Consider the following 18,437-nt stretch of genomic DNA (forward strand, 5'->3'; position numbering starts at 1 on the left):
TTAATTCTATGTCTAATCCTAGGTACGAGTGGCAAGCCTTCTCCTAAAACCTTTAGCCTTAACAATAAAAAAAAAAGCATAAAAATGTTTGAAGAAAAGTGCACATGATTAATCTCCCCCCCCCAAAAAAAATAAATTGGTCAACTGTCCTAAAACGCTAGGATTGTCTTGAAATGGTGAATTATTTTACATTTATGTGAAACCAACCCCCATTCTAAATTTGTTTTTGTTTTGTTTCTATCAAGTTTTCAGGATGTGCACACATAATTTTCCTTAGCCCTATCATTAACTCAAAGTCAGAGTGGCAACCTCCCTACCTTCTCATAATTGCACAAAGACCCTCTTAAAACCACGCATAATCACCTTTTAGAAAACAAACAAAAAAAAACACCCAGGATTTATCTATCATAGGAAAAAAGGGGGTGGGGGGTAACTGCCCTAAAGCACTCGAATGATTCAAAATGGGAAATCATTTTACATTAAATTCTAAAATAATTTTTGTTTATCTTTTATTAAAGTTTTTCAAGTTGTTCACATGCAATTTTCTATAAAGGTAGAATCACATATTTTGGAGAGGTGGTCAGATGGGGAGGGGTAACAGAACGTATTAATCTACAATAATACCAAAGAAATATTGCAATATATTCATTTTTAACTAATCCTAGATTTCGATTTCAGTTTTTGGCACATAAAATGCATTACAACTAAACTTTGAGTTCTCTAACTTCTTTTCTTTTAATGAATACATGGCATTTTTAAGCAATCGCAGCATATTTATGTGAATTTACTGCAGATTATTTGGAAACCATTCATTTCTGGAGATTTTCAGTAGCATATTCAGATTCCTTGCACAAATTCCATTGCTTAGTCTTGTGTTTTAACAAAGATATAGCATTTTTACTAAAAAAGCAGTGCAAAAAATGTGACAAAACGTATATGGTCTTAAAGAGGAGAAAATATCCAAACACGCAGGGCATAAAAATAGTCATAACTTCCTTGATTTTAATTGGATTTTAAAAATTGAAAAAGATTCTTTCTTAGCTTATCAAGCTCTTTCTATATATACAATATTGAAATATTTTAAGCCATTTAAATTTTTTCATGTGTATTGCTAATTTATTATTTCATCAATTTTCAATGAAAAATTAAGTTTTAAACAAAAACAAATTCAAAAAATTAAAAGAATCGTTTTTGAATCTGAAAATAGGTTCAAATGTTTCTGATTCCAATACCCCCAAGATTCTAATTTTTCAATACCTGATTCCGATTCCCATAAATCACCCCAACACAAGTTTATATCAACACGTGTGAATTACCTTCTTTTCTCTTTTTCATCTGCACGCATCTCTTGCACCTTATTTTTCACCCCAATCCCATCACCATCTCGTCTGCCTGTCTGTGGGTGCTCATGTAAAGTGCGACAATTTTCTATTTATTTAAATATGAAGATAAAACATCGATGTTTTGATAGATCAATAGACGAAATTTGTTGGGTTAATAGATGTCAAACAGTTAAAATAACTGTCCGATGGTAGAATAAGACCAACGAAAGCATGAGAGAAAGTAATAAGAATGGATTAAAGGGATAAATCAAAACATGGCCAGAGAGAGGATAGTTTAGAAGTCAATTTCTAAACATTGTCCAAGACATACCAACATGTAAAATGGATAATAAATTAAATATGATGATGGTGGCTGTCACATATAAAGTGATAGATCTAAAATCATTAAAATAAAATAGACTTCGTAGCCTAGTGAGAGATGCCCTTTTTTCTTCCCTGCAACCTCTTTCTCACAGAAGAGACATTGTGAGTCTGTTTTATCGTTATTTTCATGGCAGGTATTCGTCTGAGCTCCAATCTATGGTCTCCCCTCGCCAAACATTCACGAGAAACACCCGTCTAGCTGAAACCACTATCAATAATTTCCCTCACTCTTTATTATCTGTGCCTAAACCTAAACGTAGATTACATGGGCAAAGCTTCTTTCTTAGAACTGCACACCTGTGGAACTCTCTTCCGATTACCTGCTTTCCAGCTGACTACAATATGGCCGCTTTCAAGTCCAATGTGAACAAGTTCTTGATGAGCCTTCACCTTAAGTAATCCAATTTTACCAAATTTACACTTCTAACAATTACTAAGATATTGTTCTTTTGACCACTGTACACTCTTTAACCCTTATCCTTGAGTGGCCTCTGGGCCTTGATAAGTGGTGATTCCCTTGTAAAAAAATGAAAATAAAAAATAGATATATGTTATATATAAAAATAAGAATGGATGCTATTGCCGTTAGACACCAAACATAACACGTGAAAGATATTAATATAGCGATGGTAGCGGTTACTTGTATTCATATCATTATTCCCCATTTACTTTTATTGATAGTTTTGTTCATATCTGAAACTTTAACCATTTTTTAACCAGATTAATTATTCACATAGTAGAAATTGCGATGTTACAATATTAGGTGAGATTTTGTGTTCTTCTCCAGAATTTCCCAACACAAAAATAAAGAAAAATATGTATGATATATGCACTTGTGACAAAGCGAAAGTATTGTATTCCAAAATTCAAGTAAATCGATTAAGTAGTTTTATTTTTAAATTAGAAAACCAAATGTTATGAATATCCGAATAGTGAGAGTACTGCCCGCCATTTTGAAAAATATTTCAAGACTCAATAGTACTTCATAATAGATTTTTGTTATATAATACCTACACATTTCCATTAATCACTTAAAAATGATTTTCTTTATAAAAATAAAACTACTTCATCAATTTACATGATTTTTTAAATATGATATTTTCGTTTCGTCATGGGTACATACATCATACAGATTTTTCTTTCTTTTTTTTTAATATACTGAGAATTAATTGTCGTAAATTATAAAATCAATTAGGATGTAAGGGAGGTAACTCGATTCATACTTTCGTTTGTTGCAAAGTTGTTTCCTATTTATAGATTCCTTCATCAGCTGTTAAACAATAACAGACATACGAGTTAATGAAGTGTACCAAAAATGTTGTCTTTTAATTATTTCATGTTAATCTTTTGATAATAATCTCTTATAAACTTAATTGCTTGTACATCTCATCAGTGGTTGTTAGCTAAAAATTCCTGCGTATTGACTAAATCGTTTCCAGTACAATGCGTAAACTTCCACTTGTTTGTCTCTCCTACTAGAGTACTCAATCTCTCTTAACTCACAGACCTAATCAATGTTTGTTGTTTTTCCCCGTTTTATACAACACTCATCTACAACATGTTACGTCAGATGTTAAAACTTCAATTTTAGAAATATTTTTAATTCATGATTCGACTCAAATGTTTATTTTTGTATCACTTTTCCCTCTCGTCCATTGTCTGCATCATATTATTACATTTTGAAAAAAATTTGAATAAATCAGCAAAAAAATTTTTCAAATCTTTGAAAAATAATATTTATTCATTCCTTCAACTCATTCCTTGGCAACATTTTTTTTTAGGAAAAACAAAAAAAAAAAAAAAAAGTTTAATTTTTATATATATTTTTTACAGATATTTTTTTATAGCAACACGTGCAAGGAACCTCCAGAAGAGATTGTTTCTAGATGACTCCTTATTTTTTTGTTACCTTAATGAAAATGTTTAAAAAACGAGTTATTTGCTTCTGACAATAACATTTTTTTAAAGTTAATGCATATGTGATCCAAACTTCAATTCTATCAAATGAGACGGATGAACACAGTAAAATCATGTTGTAAACATCAAACAAGAACTGATTTGTAAAATCAGTTCTTGTTTGATCACCAAAGTTAAGCAACATTGAATCTGACCAGTACCAGATGCGTGACAATTCAGGAATATCAAGCACTGAATGTAGGACGTTGTTGACATCTCCCTGTGAATTTAATATTCTTATGAAACTTCCTCCTACAGAGGAAGCTAGTTCCACCCACCTAGGATGAGTGTTGCTTTGCTATGGTAGAAGGTACTATAATTGAGACAAAGACAGAGAGCACACAAAAAAGATTCATATATAAATACAACAATGTCATTACAACCAAATCTTACAGATTTCTGACGATGTCTTGATGAAAAACGAAAAGCAACAAAATCGCGACACGCTTCGAAGAGACAGATCTAAGTATGGGACATTTATTAATGCCTTTGTTTTATACACAAAAAACATCAGACCAATTGAAAAAATAAAAAAAGGTATAACTAAACAATGTTTAAAAAAAAATAGAGAGAGAGAGAGAGAGAGAGAGAGAAAGAGAGGATAAAAGCATGAAAGAGAAACTGACCGACAGAGGAGAGTCTGTTTTTCATTTTCTTGAATCTTCATGATTCTCTCCAATAACTGCAACATAAGTTGGGTGAAATTCTGTTCAAACTGGCCAATCATGGTGCCGAGATGTTCTTTTGATTCGTCATCCATCACTTCAGCCACAACCTGGAAAATAAAAATAAATAAAGAATTCTTTTATATGGCCATGAAACAAATGGAAGAAAATAAAATAAAAAGGAATTTTACAGCTTATGTTTATTTATGAAAATTATGCAAGATTATTTCTTCATTGGAATCTTCTAACAAGTTGATTACATGAAGGCAGACTTAGACATGCGGTCTGTTTTTAATATGCAGAAAATCCAGTTTCCCAGAAAGTGACACACAGAATTGGTACAAAAATTAAATTTGCCTCAATCTAAAAGGATTTCGCAAAACAGATACTACACTTTGTATCTAACAAAAAAAAAAAAAAAAAAACAATCCTACAGTAATGTTTTATTTTACAAGGAAGATAACTAACCTTTAAAATGTATTTCTTAGAGTCGAAAGAACTGATGACAATTCTTTGGTAAGTAGACATAAAATGGTTGAGACAGCGAGGTCAGTTCGCAGATTGTCTGGTTTGTTTTGTTTTATGGTATATCAACCATCTATGAATTATTTAATGCTGAATAAAATTATCAAACAGAATCTTATAAGAAGGATAATTATTTAATATCCTCAGAAAACTCAAAAGAAAATTTAATTGTGAGAGTGGAATTATTACTCTTAGAAAACATTACTCCTTGGCAATGGCAGTTTTCTTTATTCTCAAAGGACTGACTTTCAACCATCGCTTTCTAGTATCTATTTAGGAGGAAAATGAAAAGGAGAAATAAGGTTTCCATTTTTAGAAGAATCAGATTGCATAATATTATTCGGGATGAACTTATAGATACTATGGCATGATGTGACTATCCAATTGGTTGGATATACTCTCTAGCCAAAGATCAATTAAAGATAGCTTTCAAAAAGGTGTCATAGACATCTTTCTGATTTCTTTGTTGTCATGGTTCCACGGTTCTTTCTCAGTCTTCCACAAAACAGTTTGTGTTTTTGTTATTAACTGTCATTTTCATTCTATTCTTTTTTTATATAAACTATTTAAACATCTGAAAAAAAAAAAAAAAGGTAAAATTTCGTTTGTGAAACAAACTGATAGAAATATTGAACAAATTAAGTTTACATTTTTTTTTTTTTTTTTTTTTTTTTACAAGGGAGTCACCAATTAAGGCTCAAAAGCCACTCTAGGATGAAGGTTAAAGTGGTAGTGTAGTAATCATTAATGGTGTAGATTGGGTAGAGTTTGGATTATTAAAGGGGATAGCTCAACAAGAACTTGTTTGCATTGAACTTGAAGGCTACTACATTATAATCAGTCGGAAAGCAAGCCAGTGGAGAAGTGTTCCACAAGCAGGCAGTTCAAGGAAAGAAGCTTTGTTCATGGAATTTGCATTCAGATTTAAGCACAGATAGAGAATGGGGTAAATTATTGATAGTGGTTGTAGATAGTCAGGTGTTTTGTGAAAGTTTGGCAAAGAGGGACCATAGATTGAAGATCAGGTGAGCACTTGCCATGAAAATAATGATAGAACAGAGACAGACTTGCAACATCTTTTCTGTGGGAAAAAAGTTGCAGGGAAGAAAAAAGGGCATCACCTATTAGGTTTCAAAGCCGGTTACAAAAACATCTAGATTGTAGATATTTTTTTCTTTTTAATCTTTATATATTAATAAATAGTGTGACCCACTTCTTGTGTCTATGTGACTTAGATTTATTTAACTTAGTATTAATTTAATATTTATTTAAAAATAAGTAGCAAGAAAAAACAATTTTTAAAAAAATATTTAGAAAATTAAATTCATCAAAATGCGTTTTTTTTCATAATAATCCATTTTAATCTTTTGTTCATAATTGAAAAAAAAAAAAGAATGAAATACTTTGTAACTCTTTGAAATTTGAAAGGAATTTAGAAGCAAATTATTAAATAGAAAATATTTCCTTGCTTCAAAATTATCCACAAGGCATTATAGAAGTCATAGATTAGAGGTTAGAACTGCTTTACCTTAAAATTAATTAATAATTTAATGACCAAAACAATATGATAATTAAATTTAACTTTCAAAACTCTATTATAAAAAAATTTTTTTTTTTGTTAGCTAAAACATATAAGGTCAAAATAAAAAGAAATTTAAAGAAAAATGAAAATAAAGCGACTCCTAAAGAATGCTCGGTTGGTACAGTTAAAATGTTAATGTTCATATTTTATTAAATAAATTTTATAATATTACATAATTAACATATACTAGCAGGCCACCTAGCCATGCCTGTTCATAAAATATGCATGAATATTATATTTTAATTCTGTAGATTTCTTATTTATTATAGAGCCAATTCTCTACTGATTATTATCCAATATATAGTAATGATTTCAAAAGTTATGAAAAAATTTGACTTGGGTACCAGTACTATCTGCTAGAATTAAAACCTGAATGTTTAATGCTCCAGCCTTAGTCGTTACTTATCTCTCCCATGTCGTTACCATCTGAGTTACCATATAGATAAATAGATACGAAAGATAAGTTATGAATGTTTAATTTTGTACATGCCCAAAAGTAACAGCCGGAGTAATGTTTTATTCAATTTACCCTGCCAAGGTAAACTATAGTTTTCAAAAACTAAAATTTATAGGTATATAAATGAAGACTGCTCATGTTGAAAGCACAAATAAATTTGACTAGCATGGGTTCCCAGCATTGCCCGGGTTTTTGGAGGTGTGTGTTGAGCAAAAAAAAAGTGGTCAGTAGGAAGGCAGGCTCAAACCCGTACCACAAAGGAGAAAAAGAACGGGAAAAAAATGATATCTTTGTTGCTTCGACCACCGCCAAACCGGAAGTGACGTAGGCTTAAATTAAGGCTAGACAATCGAAAAGAGTTTTAGGCAGACATGCAAACATACATACATACATACATTTGTATATTGGTAGCTCAAATTTTCTACCCAAACCGATGAAAAAGCTTGCCCTATCTCTGAATACCCTTTATGTAAAATGTCAAATGTTTAGACCAGAAATTGTCTGAGTAATTTAGTAGAGACCGCAGAGTTCAAATTTTTTTTAACTTTGACCTCTATTATGACCCCTTAAAATTTATTGTTTTGGGCTCAAATCAAGTTATTTAGTTAGATCTATGTCCAAGGAACCTATATCTAAAATTTCAATTGTTTATACACAAAATTGGCGGAGGAGTTTGGTAGAGTTCTCAAAGGTCAAATCGTTGAACTTTGACCCCTTAACAGCCAAATTTCTGGCTGAAAATGGATTACAAAGATTTTCCCAAATCTCAGTACCCTGTATATCAAATTTAGAGTCTGTAGACTTAAAACTGACAGAGTTATTGCCTAGGGAAATGTACACAGACAGAAATACAGACAGCCATGTTCACTTTTATAGATATATAGATTTGATGAGAAAATTTTGTCTAAACAGGTTTATTATTTTGTTAAAATTTGAATTAGCGATACACCTATACACTCTGCCCCCCCCCCATCCTGTTATAAACTGCTGCAATTCTAATCTTATCAAATGTAAGGGAGATAACTCTTGAAAAGGAAAACTTTTCTCAACTTTTTTTCACCACGTTTTTATCTTGCTAATCAAATCTATACACCTATAAAGACGAGTTTTTTTTTGCTTTTTTTTTGCGCTCTGACATTGATATTAAAAGCCTACTTTTTCTATTCAAAAATTATTAAAACGAACTTCTTAATGTACTCAGTTATAAACATGCAAGAAATTGCATGAAGGTTAATTAATTTGTATATTCCTTTGTAAAACATGTGTAAATTAATTACTTATTCATTTTTTTATGGTTTCTTACTAGATGATTGGTTTCATTTCACTTATGCTGAATTCTACTTAGTGGCTGGAAGACATACATGATAACATTAAAATATACATATATATCTTGACATCCAAATAATGATTTTATTCATTTATTTTTTTAAATATCATACATCTGGGATTACATCGATTAGAAAATTACCACTCTGTGGGTGTTTGTTATGTATTTTTTAAGATTTAGCTGGACATACAGACATTTGGATCGATAAACTGTAGCTAACGTTTTCTGGAAGTTTTTATACTTTTTTTTATTTCATTCATTGATTCCTGCAAATAATTTTTAACTAATCATTAAAATATTACCAAAGCATCATGAATTTAAATACGCTACTAAAATGGCAAAAAGTTCTAGTGATTAGTTCAAAAGAACAAAAAAAAATTCCAAGCTCTTTTATTAAAAATAAATTAAAAATTTGGTGAAATTATTTTTTTGTCTTATTTTTGTTAATTTTTTTTTCTTTACCTTTGCTTCCATCTTCTTAGTTTTTGCATCTTGTTTTTGTGTGGCTTGCAACGAATTAGTCAACGTCACCCAACTTTCTTTGGATTTTGCCTCCAACGAATCATTTAACCTCTGAAAAAAATAAAAGAGTGAAAAATAAATTTTTTTTAATCAAAGTCTACCAAAATAATCCTAACAATTTTTTTTTTAATAAATGCCTACCAAAATAATCCTAACAAAAATTTTTTTAATAAAAGTCTACCAAAAAAATCCTAACAATTTTTTTTTAATAAATGCCTACCAAAATAATCCTAACAATTTTTTTTAATAAATGCCTACCAAAATAATCCTAACAATTTTTTTTTCAATAAATGCTTACCAAAATAATCCTAACAATTTTTTTTAATAAATGCCTACCAAAATAATCCTAACAAAATTTTTTTTTAATAAATGCCTACCAAAATAATCCTAATAAAAATTTTTTTAATAAATGTTTACCAAAATAATCCTAAATTTTTTTTTAATAAATGTTTAAAATAATCCTAACAATTTTTTTTAATAAATGCCTACCAAAATAATCCTAAATTTTTTTTTAATAAATGTTTAAAATAATCCTAACAATTTTTTTTAATAAATGCCTACCAAAATAATCCTAACAATTTTTTTTTAATAAATGCCTACCAAAATAATCCTAACAAAAAATTTTTTTAATAAATGTTTACCAAAATAATCCTAATTTTTTTTTAATAAATGTTTAAAATAATCCTAACAATTTTTTTTTAATAAATGCCTACCAAAATAATCCTAACAATTTTTTTTTAATAAATGCCTACCAAAATAATCCTAACAAAATTTTTTTTAATAAATGTTTACCAAAATAATCCTAAAATTTTTTTTTTTTAATAAATGTTTAACAAAATAATCCTAACAAAATTTTTTTTAATAAATGCCTACCAAAATAATCCTAACAAAAATTTTTTTTAATAAATGTTTAACAAAATAATCCTAACAAAAAAAAATTATTTTTTTGTTTGACATTTGAACCCTTTCCAGATTATTTAATCTCAAATCTCGTCAATTTGGTTACGGTCACCCAACTTTCTTTGGATTTTGCCTCCAACAAATCATTTAACCTCTGAAAAAAGTAAAATACTGACAAAAAGTTTTTCTAATAAATACCTAACAAAATAATCTGAACAAAAATAATTTTTTTTTATTAGCGCATTTGAACCCTTACCAGATTATTTAATCTCAAATCTCGTCAATTTGACAAAACTTTGTATACTTCAAATTCCTATAATCATGGTAATTTCTGTAATTTGTTTCATGAATTTGCAAATATTAACTTCAATTTATATAATTTTGTACTGCTGTTTCAGAATATTTTTGATGAGGATTGAGAATTTGCATATATCAAGGAGTTAAATCCCACCTTTTCATTGTTAAGGTTCTCAGATACTGAAAGACTTTCTACTTAAACAATTTTTTTTTTTTTCAAACTGCTAGCTTTTTTTTATTATTATTTTTCTACTTAATCGTTTTTCATAATTTTGGGAATTTCTACTAATTACAATTGTGTTTATTTAAAATAGTTTTTAGATATCCAATTATAATGTACAAGCACTTATTGTTTTTGTATGAGATGTGATTGACAACAAAAGTTTTTAAAATAAGCATAAAATTAGCAGTTGAATACTGCTAACAAATTTAATCCATATCCTGTCCTTTAGTCGAACAATTCTTATTTTAGAGTGTTCCTAGAAAACAGACAAAGATTACACTTATTAATTTAATTCGACAGCCTAAACCTTTTTAAAAACTACTATAGAAAATATAGTTCTCAATGGGAATTTAACATGCTCCCCAGAAGGGAGCCGTCTTATAACCGATATTACTGATTAGCTGAAATATTGCTACTCACCTTGACACAATTACAGAACGTGATGCAAACCACCATCAACTTGTGAATGATGTGAAGGAGTCCGATATTCGTCATCATACATACTTTGAGGCAGTTGTGTAAAAAGTCACCGTGATGATTCAACACGTCATCAATATTAGAAACCTAAAGGAAACAAACAAACATGTAAAATAAATTTTTTTTTTTTTCTTTTAAATTTTTTTTGCAATTATTTCATTTTTGAAATAGGTAGTAAAATAAATTATTTTTACTAAAAAAAAAACAAAAACAAAGAAATATGGAAAAAAAAAACAGATACAAATGAAAAATAATGATACAGTAGCAAGAACTATGTTTTTTGAATCCAGTTAATAACACCATGTAATCATTTTTATTATTTTTTAGGGCTAAAATAACTATTTGGAATTGATTGGGAGACAGGGGATGTATGTGACATCAATTGAAATAAATTTTGGTAAATTTATAGTCTTTATCTCTCCTTGAGGCACATCTGACATTTCCAAGCACTCTTACTACAAGCCCTCAATCTCATATTTACATTTCTATTTTTTTGTATAATTTTCATGTTATCAATAAAACATAGTAAAACATGAATCAATCAAGCACAATATTTTTACAGCCGCTATGATAAAAATAAAGCATGCTGACTAATGTAGTTTCATAGTTATCTCCATTTCCAAATTATACATAAAATTAAATAATGTAAAACTTTTTATGGATTTCAGATGCAAACACAGTCTCTATAATAATACATCAAAATGAAATAAACTTAGCTTAATATCTGGAATAATATTTTACAGTCATAAATTATATGGTTATGAAGGCTAATCTCTCACATCTTAGAAGTTTGCAAATAACTAAGCAGATAATAAACAAATACATCCAAGCAAATAGGTTTTTAATGATGCAAATTCCTAGAATACATAAGTGGTGATTTGAAGAAGTCTCCAGCAAAATTCAATGTATCCCAACTAAATTTTCTACACACACACACACACACACACATATATATATATATATAATTATTAACATTTAATTATTATAGTAAAAAAAATAATTATGACAGCCCCTTTAAGAAATTCCTTTCTTATCGTTGAGCACTTTCAGTTGAATTAAAGTCGGTCAATTTAGCTCTTATGCATAGATCATCGTATAATGATTAGATCACTGTCTGACTGACGTAAATGAACATTTAAAATTAAAATGTTTAAATTCAACGTTATTTCACGCGGTTAATGGTAGCCGAATTGATTAGGTCTTCGCTAATCGAGCCAGAGATGTCTCGGTTTGCGGGGTTCGAATCGTTCGACTGGTATTAATCGTGACACCTGCACTGAAGATTCCCGAAAGGATGAAACACTAGTGTCTGTAGGTATTTAATCATTATAGTAAAAAAATAATTATATATATATATATATATGATGCTTTATGTATCGATTTTCAGTATTTACGTCAGCATGGTAATAAATAGTGAAGGAGAGGGAATATGGCGAAGAAAAAGGTGATTTCACGTGAATGGATAGTCTGCTGAAGGGTAAAATATCCAATAACGATAATATATATATATATATATATATATATATATATGACAGCCCCTTTAAGAAATTTATTTCTTATTGTTGAACACTTTCAGTTGAATTAAAGTCGGTCAATTTAGCTCTTATGCATAGATCATTGTATAACGATGAGATCACTGTCTAACTGATGTAAATAAACATTTTAAATTAAAATGTTTAAATTCAACATTATTTCACACGGTTAATGGTAGCCAAATTAATACGGTCTTCGCTAATCGGCCCAGAGATGTCTTGTGTTGCGGGATTTGAATCATTCGACTGGTATTAATCGTGACACCCTGCACTGAAGATTCCCGAAAGGATGAAACACTAGTGTCTGTAGGTATTTAATTACTATAGTAAAAAAAAAAAATATATATATATATATATATATCAGAACAAGTAGTTAATAAAACATGTTAAACATAATTTTAAAAAGGAAACACTAAATAAGTGGATAGTCCTTAATCCGCAGAGTTTTGAAGAAATACTTTCCTTCTCATCAGAGGATTGGATTTTGCTTGCAAAAGTATTTAATGAAACTACATGTAAGTCATAGATCTTACTTGATAACAAAAAGTGAAGCAGAGGGAATAGGGTGAATAAAAAAGTGATTTCACTGGAATGGATAGTCTGGTGAAGGGTAAAGTATCCAATGACGGTAAAATCTAAAGATGCAGAATCCAAGAAAGTTAGTTAAATTTCCATTCGCACAAGTAAATTCCAAGGGAATTGCATGATTGGAAGATGATCCAATCCAAAAGGCATAAATCCGTGGAATAATTCATAAATAGGTACAAGGAAAAGGGAATGAATTCCAATAATATTATTAAAAGAAAGATAAAATGTGTGTAAAAAAGAAATGGAAGAAATTTAAAACTCAACTGCCAGGGCAAGGCTAAATTAAGAAAAATCTTTTATATATATATATATATATATATATATATATATATGTTTTATCCTAAAAAAAAAAAGAACAATTTCAATTCCTAAATTGACAGAACAATTTTTGACAACATTTTCTCAAATAAATTCAAAGAAAAAACATTCATTCACAATTCAGTCAAGTTTAAACATCATGCCAAAGTTTTTATTTTGTTTTTTTGAGTTCTTGTACAGAATTCCTTCCATATTAAAAAAAAAACAAAAAAAATTTTAAAAAACCTCTATGATGTTTGTAGTCATGATGAAATCTCCAAAATATGTAAATTGATCAAGTAGTTTTATTTTCATTAAAAAAAAAAAATCATCTTTAAATGATTAATAGGAATTCATCAGTATTATGACATAAATCTGCAAGTTTTAATTATTGTTGAGTTATTTCCCTTTGTTTTGTTTAGATTGTTTCAAAATGGTGGACAAGACAGCTGTTCTTCAGTTACTCATAAAATTTGATTTTCTTGTTTAGAATTAAAACTATTTGATCAATTTATGTGATTTTTTTAATGATATTTTTGTTTCAGCATGAGTACATACATCATACATATTTTTATTTTTGTTTTTCATATAGGGAGAATTCTGAACAAGAACGTTTTATTTATTAATACAAGAAAACACACGGATCTGTCGGCAGTTTTTTTTTTTGTTTGTTTGTTTGTTTGTTTGTTTTGTTTCAAATTAATTTTTTAATAGAATTTTGAAGTTTAATGACTTTATTATTTGATCATTAAATTAATCGAATCAAATTGTTATTATACTATAATTTTGTTATGGTGATATTGTTCTAACCTCTATAAAGTGATTGGGTGTGAAAAACTTCAAGAAATTTCAATCTTAATAGATAAGGTTGGTTGGTTGTTTTTGTTTTACGGCATATCAACCCTTTTCGGGTTATTTAATGCCGAATCCAAAGATTTTGAAGAAAAATTTTTTAATAGAATATATTTGTTGTTTTCAAGTCAGTTTCTATTTAACCCATAGTTGGGACCCTAACTGGTACTACCACTCCAGGTCAGAGCAATGGTAATTAAAGGGTGGCTCCACACTCCCTAAAGCCCGCAAGCTGGGGCCTCACCACTGGATATAGTTTAAGGTCATATTCAGAACCTAATAGATAAGGAATTTTGTCAGAACTTTAAAGCTATTTTTGATTTACTAATGAGTTACTAATTAGCTAAAAGTGGCTCAATGACAAGGATTAATGAGATAGAAAGGTGTTCAATGATATTAAGAGAGGATGGAATAAATAAAAATTGGATGACATCAAGAAAGTTTATGACGAGTATTTATTGACAACTTTTATTGCTGAGAATTTTAAAGCCAGAAATTATTTTCAATTTGACTACTTAAATGCTACCAAATTTTTTTCAAATTTCTAAGCATTACAAATTCATTCTATTTTTTTTAAATTATTAACAAAATATTAAAAATGTCTGACTTGTCATTTACAAATAAACCAAATGCATTCTGATCGATTTAATTGAACAATTAAGTTAAATTTTTAAATATGATTTTAAAAAAAAAAAAAAAAAAAAGGTCTTATTGCATTTTTAATTGCAATAAACTGCAGACATGTTTCAGTTGCAATTTCTTTAGAAATCCAACATCAAAATGTAAACAATAATTCTTTTAATAGAAATCTTTGTTATTAAAAGAGAAACATAAAAATAAGGCAAAAAGAAAAATAAAAGGGAAGGGGAGAGAAGAAATACTTACCAGTAAACGTGGGAGGTCATAATTCTTTTTTGTAATGATTCGTATCACTTTGGGTGATTTTTATTTTTCTTTCTCATTTATGATTTTATAAGATGCTTATCTATTCAGACAAATGGAATTGATATAACCTAATATAAATTCAATGCGCACTTTTTCATTGGATTTACATCTTGGAAACTATTTTTTATAAGTTTTACACTAGGGTTTTGGTGATAGGGCCCCCATGAAAATGCATATATATATATATATATATATATATATATACATACATACAGGGTGGAACGATAAAATTATCGCCCTAGAAAAGACAATATGATTCCATTTCCGTTTGATGAAAACCGGTTTTCTTTTTTGGTTGCAGACAATCTACTAGTTGGCCAGTTGTGTACAAATCTCAAGAGCAATTAAAGCCTTCTACCATCTCTGAAAGTGGCACAATGTTCAACGAGCGAGATTGGAGATGCGCCACTGTACACCTCATGCTCTCTACCAATCCAAGTTATGACAACAGGACCACTGCCGGCGCCCTTAATATGTATCACTGGATTGCCATGAATAATAGGGACATGCTCAGAGTGATGAAAACAAAGTTTCTGACCACAGTTACTGTCTTAGGTGTGGTTTCAAGTAAGGGCCACATTATGCCACCTCACATCTACAAGGTCAGCTTGAAAGTCAACACCAAAGTGTACATGATGTGCTGAAGAGTGTGGTGATCCCCTAGTACAATCAGGTAGCCGCTGGCAGACTCTGGGTGTGGCAGTAGGACTCAGCGCTGGCCCACAAGTCCAAAGAGACCCAGACTTGGTTTCAGAAGGAGTGCTACGCCTTTGTACCCTTCTCTCATTCCCCCAACCTGAACCCACTGGACTACTTCGTTTGGTCATACATCAAGAACTTCACCAACATGACCTTCCACAACACCAAAACCAGCCTCATTGACGCCATCTGCCAAGTATTCACCAAACTCCCACCGGCGCTTGTGGAAAAGGCATACTCCCAGTTCCGGAGGCAGTGAATGTAGGCTGAAGGCAGCTACATTGAATAAATGTCAGCTCTACTACATAATCAAGTTACCTAAATTACTTTTTCAATAAAAGTTTTAAAATAAAGGTATAGTGTTGTTTTCTTTAAGGCAACACTTATTGTTCCATCCTGTATATATATGTATATGAATTTAAAAATATGGATTGTCGGAACCTCATGTGCCGTATCGACAGGAGAGTTCATGCTATATATATCTCCTATATAATATTTTGATTGCAGAAATTCCCCTCTGGATAAAAATACTGTAGGTTTGCAACAACACATGCCACATACAAATTTATTATGTCTAGAATATTAGCCACTATCTTACGAAACTTTAGAACAACATTTTACATACATTTAGTCGTTATAATAAAATCCTACATTTCATCCTAGGAACATCATCACAATTGCAACATCTTCAGACGAAGTAGTTCCTATTTTTCCCTCTAAATTTAAAGTCCTCCCACCGCTCCCAGAAAACTGGGAAGAAATATACGCATAACTATATTGTCTTGGCACTCTTTGTAACAGGATCATACACTTATAGACATACAATTATCTTTCCACTTCCCGATTCAAAAATATTTTCTCCCTTTTGAAATTCCGGCAATTCTCATTGGCTGAGAGCTTACAAATCTATTATTCCGAATTAAACACCTTCTTACAAATAACAAACACGTTACACCTTTACAAATATGGCCGCTCTCTCTACACAAAGCATTAGTTTTACGAATATTAAACCAATTTTTTGGTTTATTTATTTTCCCTTTGTTTTATAACGGACGTTTTCTTTATAATTTTTTTTTATTATTTACATTTTTTTTCTATATCTATGCCTATGCAAAATAACATTGCGCAGATATCCCCTCTCCCCACAAAAAAAACAAACACACAAAATAACCCTGAAACAGAAAATTATTACTTACAGTTACCATTGTTTATTTTTTTATTTTCTGCATTAACTGCTTAGAATTAAGTTGACGCCCAAATATATCATGCAGGTGTTTGATTATAGACAAATAATAGACACACTTTTCTTAAAAATGACAACTTTTTTTCTTTTGGTTCAGAGTCTTTGTTCATAGGGATCCTGACAGCGATTATCAAGGTTAAATTTGGAGCAAATATTCTGGCAAACCTCATCCCCACTCACAGGATGGGGTGTCTTTTCCGGGAGCCGTTCTTAATATGGGGATGTTGCAGGTGACCATTCCAAAAGTCATTCTTAATATGAGGAGGTTGGGAGGTGTCCATTCCGAAAGCCATTCTTAATATGAGGAGGTTGGGGGTGTCTATTCCAAAATCCATTCTTACCATGAGGAAGTTGAGGATTGAGCAACAACAACAACCAAAACTGTACTTTATTGTTTTTACGAGGAAGGGGGGCATGTTTGATTATAAACCGATTGTTTTTTTTGTTTTTTTTTTAACAATAAAGATAAATTTTTACCTTAGATCTACCTACACACTTTCCTTTAAAATGACGACTTTTATAGGTTTTTCACTATGCTGATTAAGAAAATCTCATTTATATTTGAAAGATACAAGTAGTTTTCACAATATAAAGCCCTATATTAGGCACTTTATATTACTGGCTGCCAGATTAGTATGCACAGGTGAAAAACAAATTTAATTATATCCGACTGACACTGCATCCCCACCCTCCGATTTCTTTGTTGGCATGGGGATTCTGACAGCGATTATCATTTGTGGCAAATATTTTGACACTACCAAAATGGGGTGTCTATTCCAAAAGCCATTTTTAACATGGGGATGTTGCGAGTGACCATTTCAAAAGCTGTTCTTAACATGAGGAGGTCAGGGGTTGGGCAAAAACAACAACTGTACTTTACTTTTTCTTCGAGAGGAGGGGGGAGAGGGCATACTTCCAACGGGCAACATCAGTTAACGGATCCTGCTAGTGTATATATATATATATATATATATATATATAGCAAAGAGAAGTAATCCACTTTTTAGAAGCACAGAGAAAATGAAATTCAAAACATGAGGTTAGAAAGAACGACCATGTGCACATTTTTTTTTGTTTATTTAAAAATATGCACATGTGGTCGTTCTTTCTAACCTCATGTTTTATATATATATATATATATATATATATATATATACACACACACACACATATATATATAATGATTGCTGCCTCTTTCCAGATGATCGCTGTCACATTGAGTTCTCCCAATCTTGTCGTTCATGTCATCTCAGATGACTCTGTACTCCCGCCGCAGATTTGCACATCTTGAAGCAGATGTGACATACAAATTGAGCAATCTCCATTGAGTTGACTTCCTCTGAAGGTTAGAGGGTATTCCTATGAACAATCACGTCTCCTCAAACCAGCAGTAGACTTGCAAACTTTGCTGCATGTTAAACAGATCGCTTGGTTCGAACTAATAGGTGCAAAGTTGACCTGAACAGGAGTTTTGTGCAACTATATATATATATATATATATATATATATATATATATATATATACACACACGATTATACATATTGTATGATTTGCATTCACAGGAGACATCCATAAAAACAAAATATGACTTTATTTTACTTGATTTATAACTTGAAAATTATAGAAATTAAAAAATGGAAACA

General features: G+C 30.2%; 1 protein-coding gene across 1 annotated transcript in view; it reads right to left on the reverse strand.

Moving 5' to 3' along the window:
• The window catches only part of LOC145292115 (gamma-tubulin complex component 2-like), a 146,431-nt gene that overhangs the window by 13,872 nt on the left and 114,122 nt on the right, over nucleotides 1-18,437 (reverse strand). The window contains exons 27-29 of the mRNA XM_080138219.1: nucleotides 10,581-10,724; nucleotides 8,681-8,791; nucleotides 4,289-4,437 (exon numbers count right to left, since the gene is read on the reverse strand). Of these exons, the coding sequence (XP_079994345.1) occupies nucleotides 4,289-4,437; nucleotides 8,681-8,791; nucleotides 10,581-10,724 (404 nt within the window). The remainder of the gene's footprint in view (nucleotides 1-4,288; nucleotides 4,438-8,680; nucleotides 8,792-10,580; nucleotides 10,725-18,437) is intronic.

This window comes from Euprymna scolopes, chromosome 13 (genome assembly GCF_053919585.1).
Source record: "Euprymna scolopes isolate OS-2025 chromosome 13, ASM5391958v1, whole genome shotgun sequence".
Taxonomy (NCBI): domain Eukaryota; kingdom Metazoa; phylum Mollusca; class Cephalopoda; order Sepiida; family Sepiolidae; genus Euprymna; species Euprymna scolopes.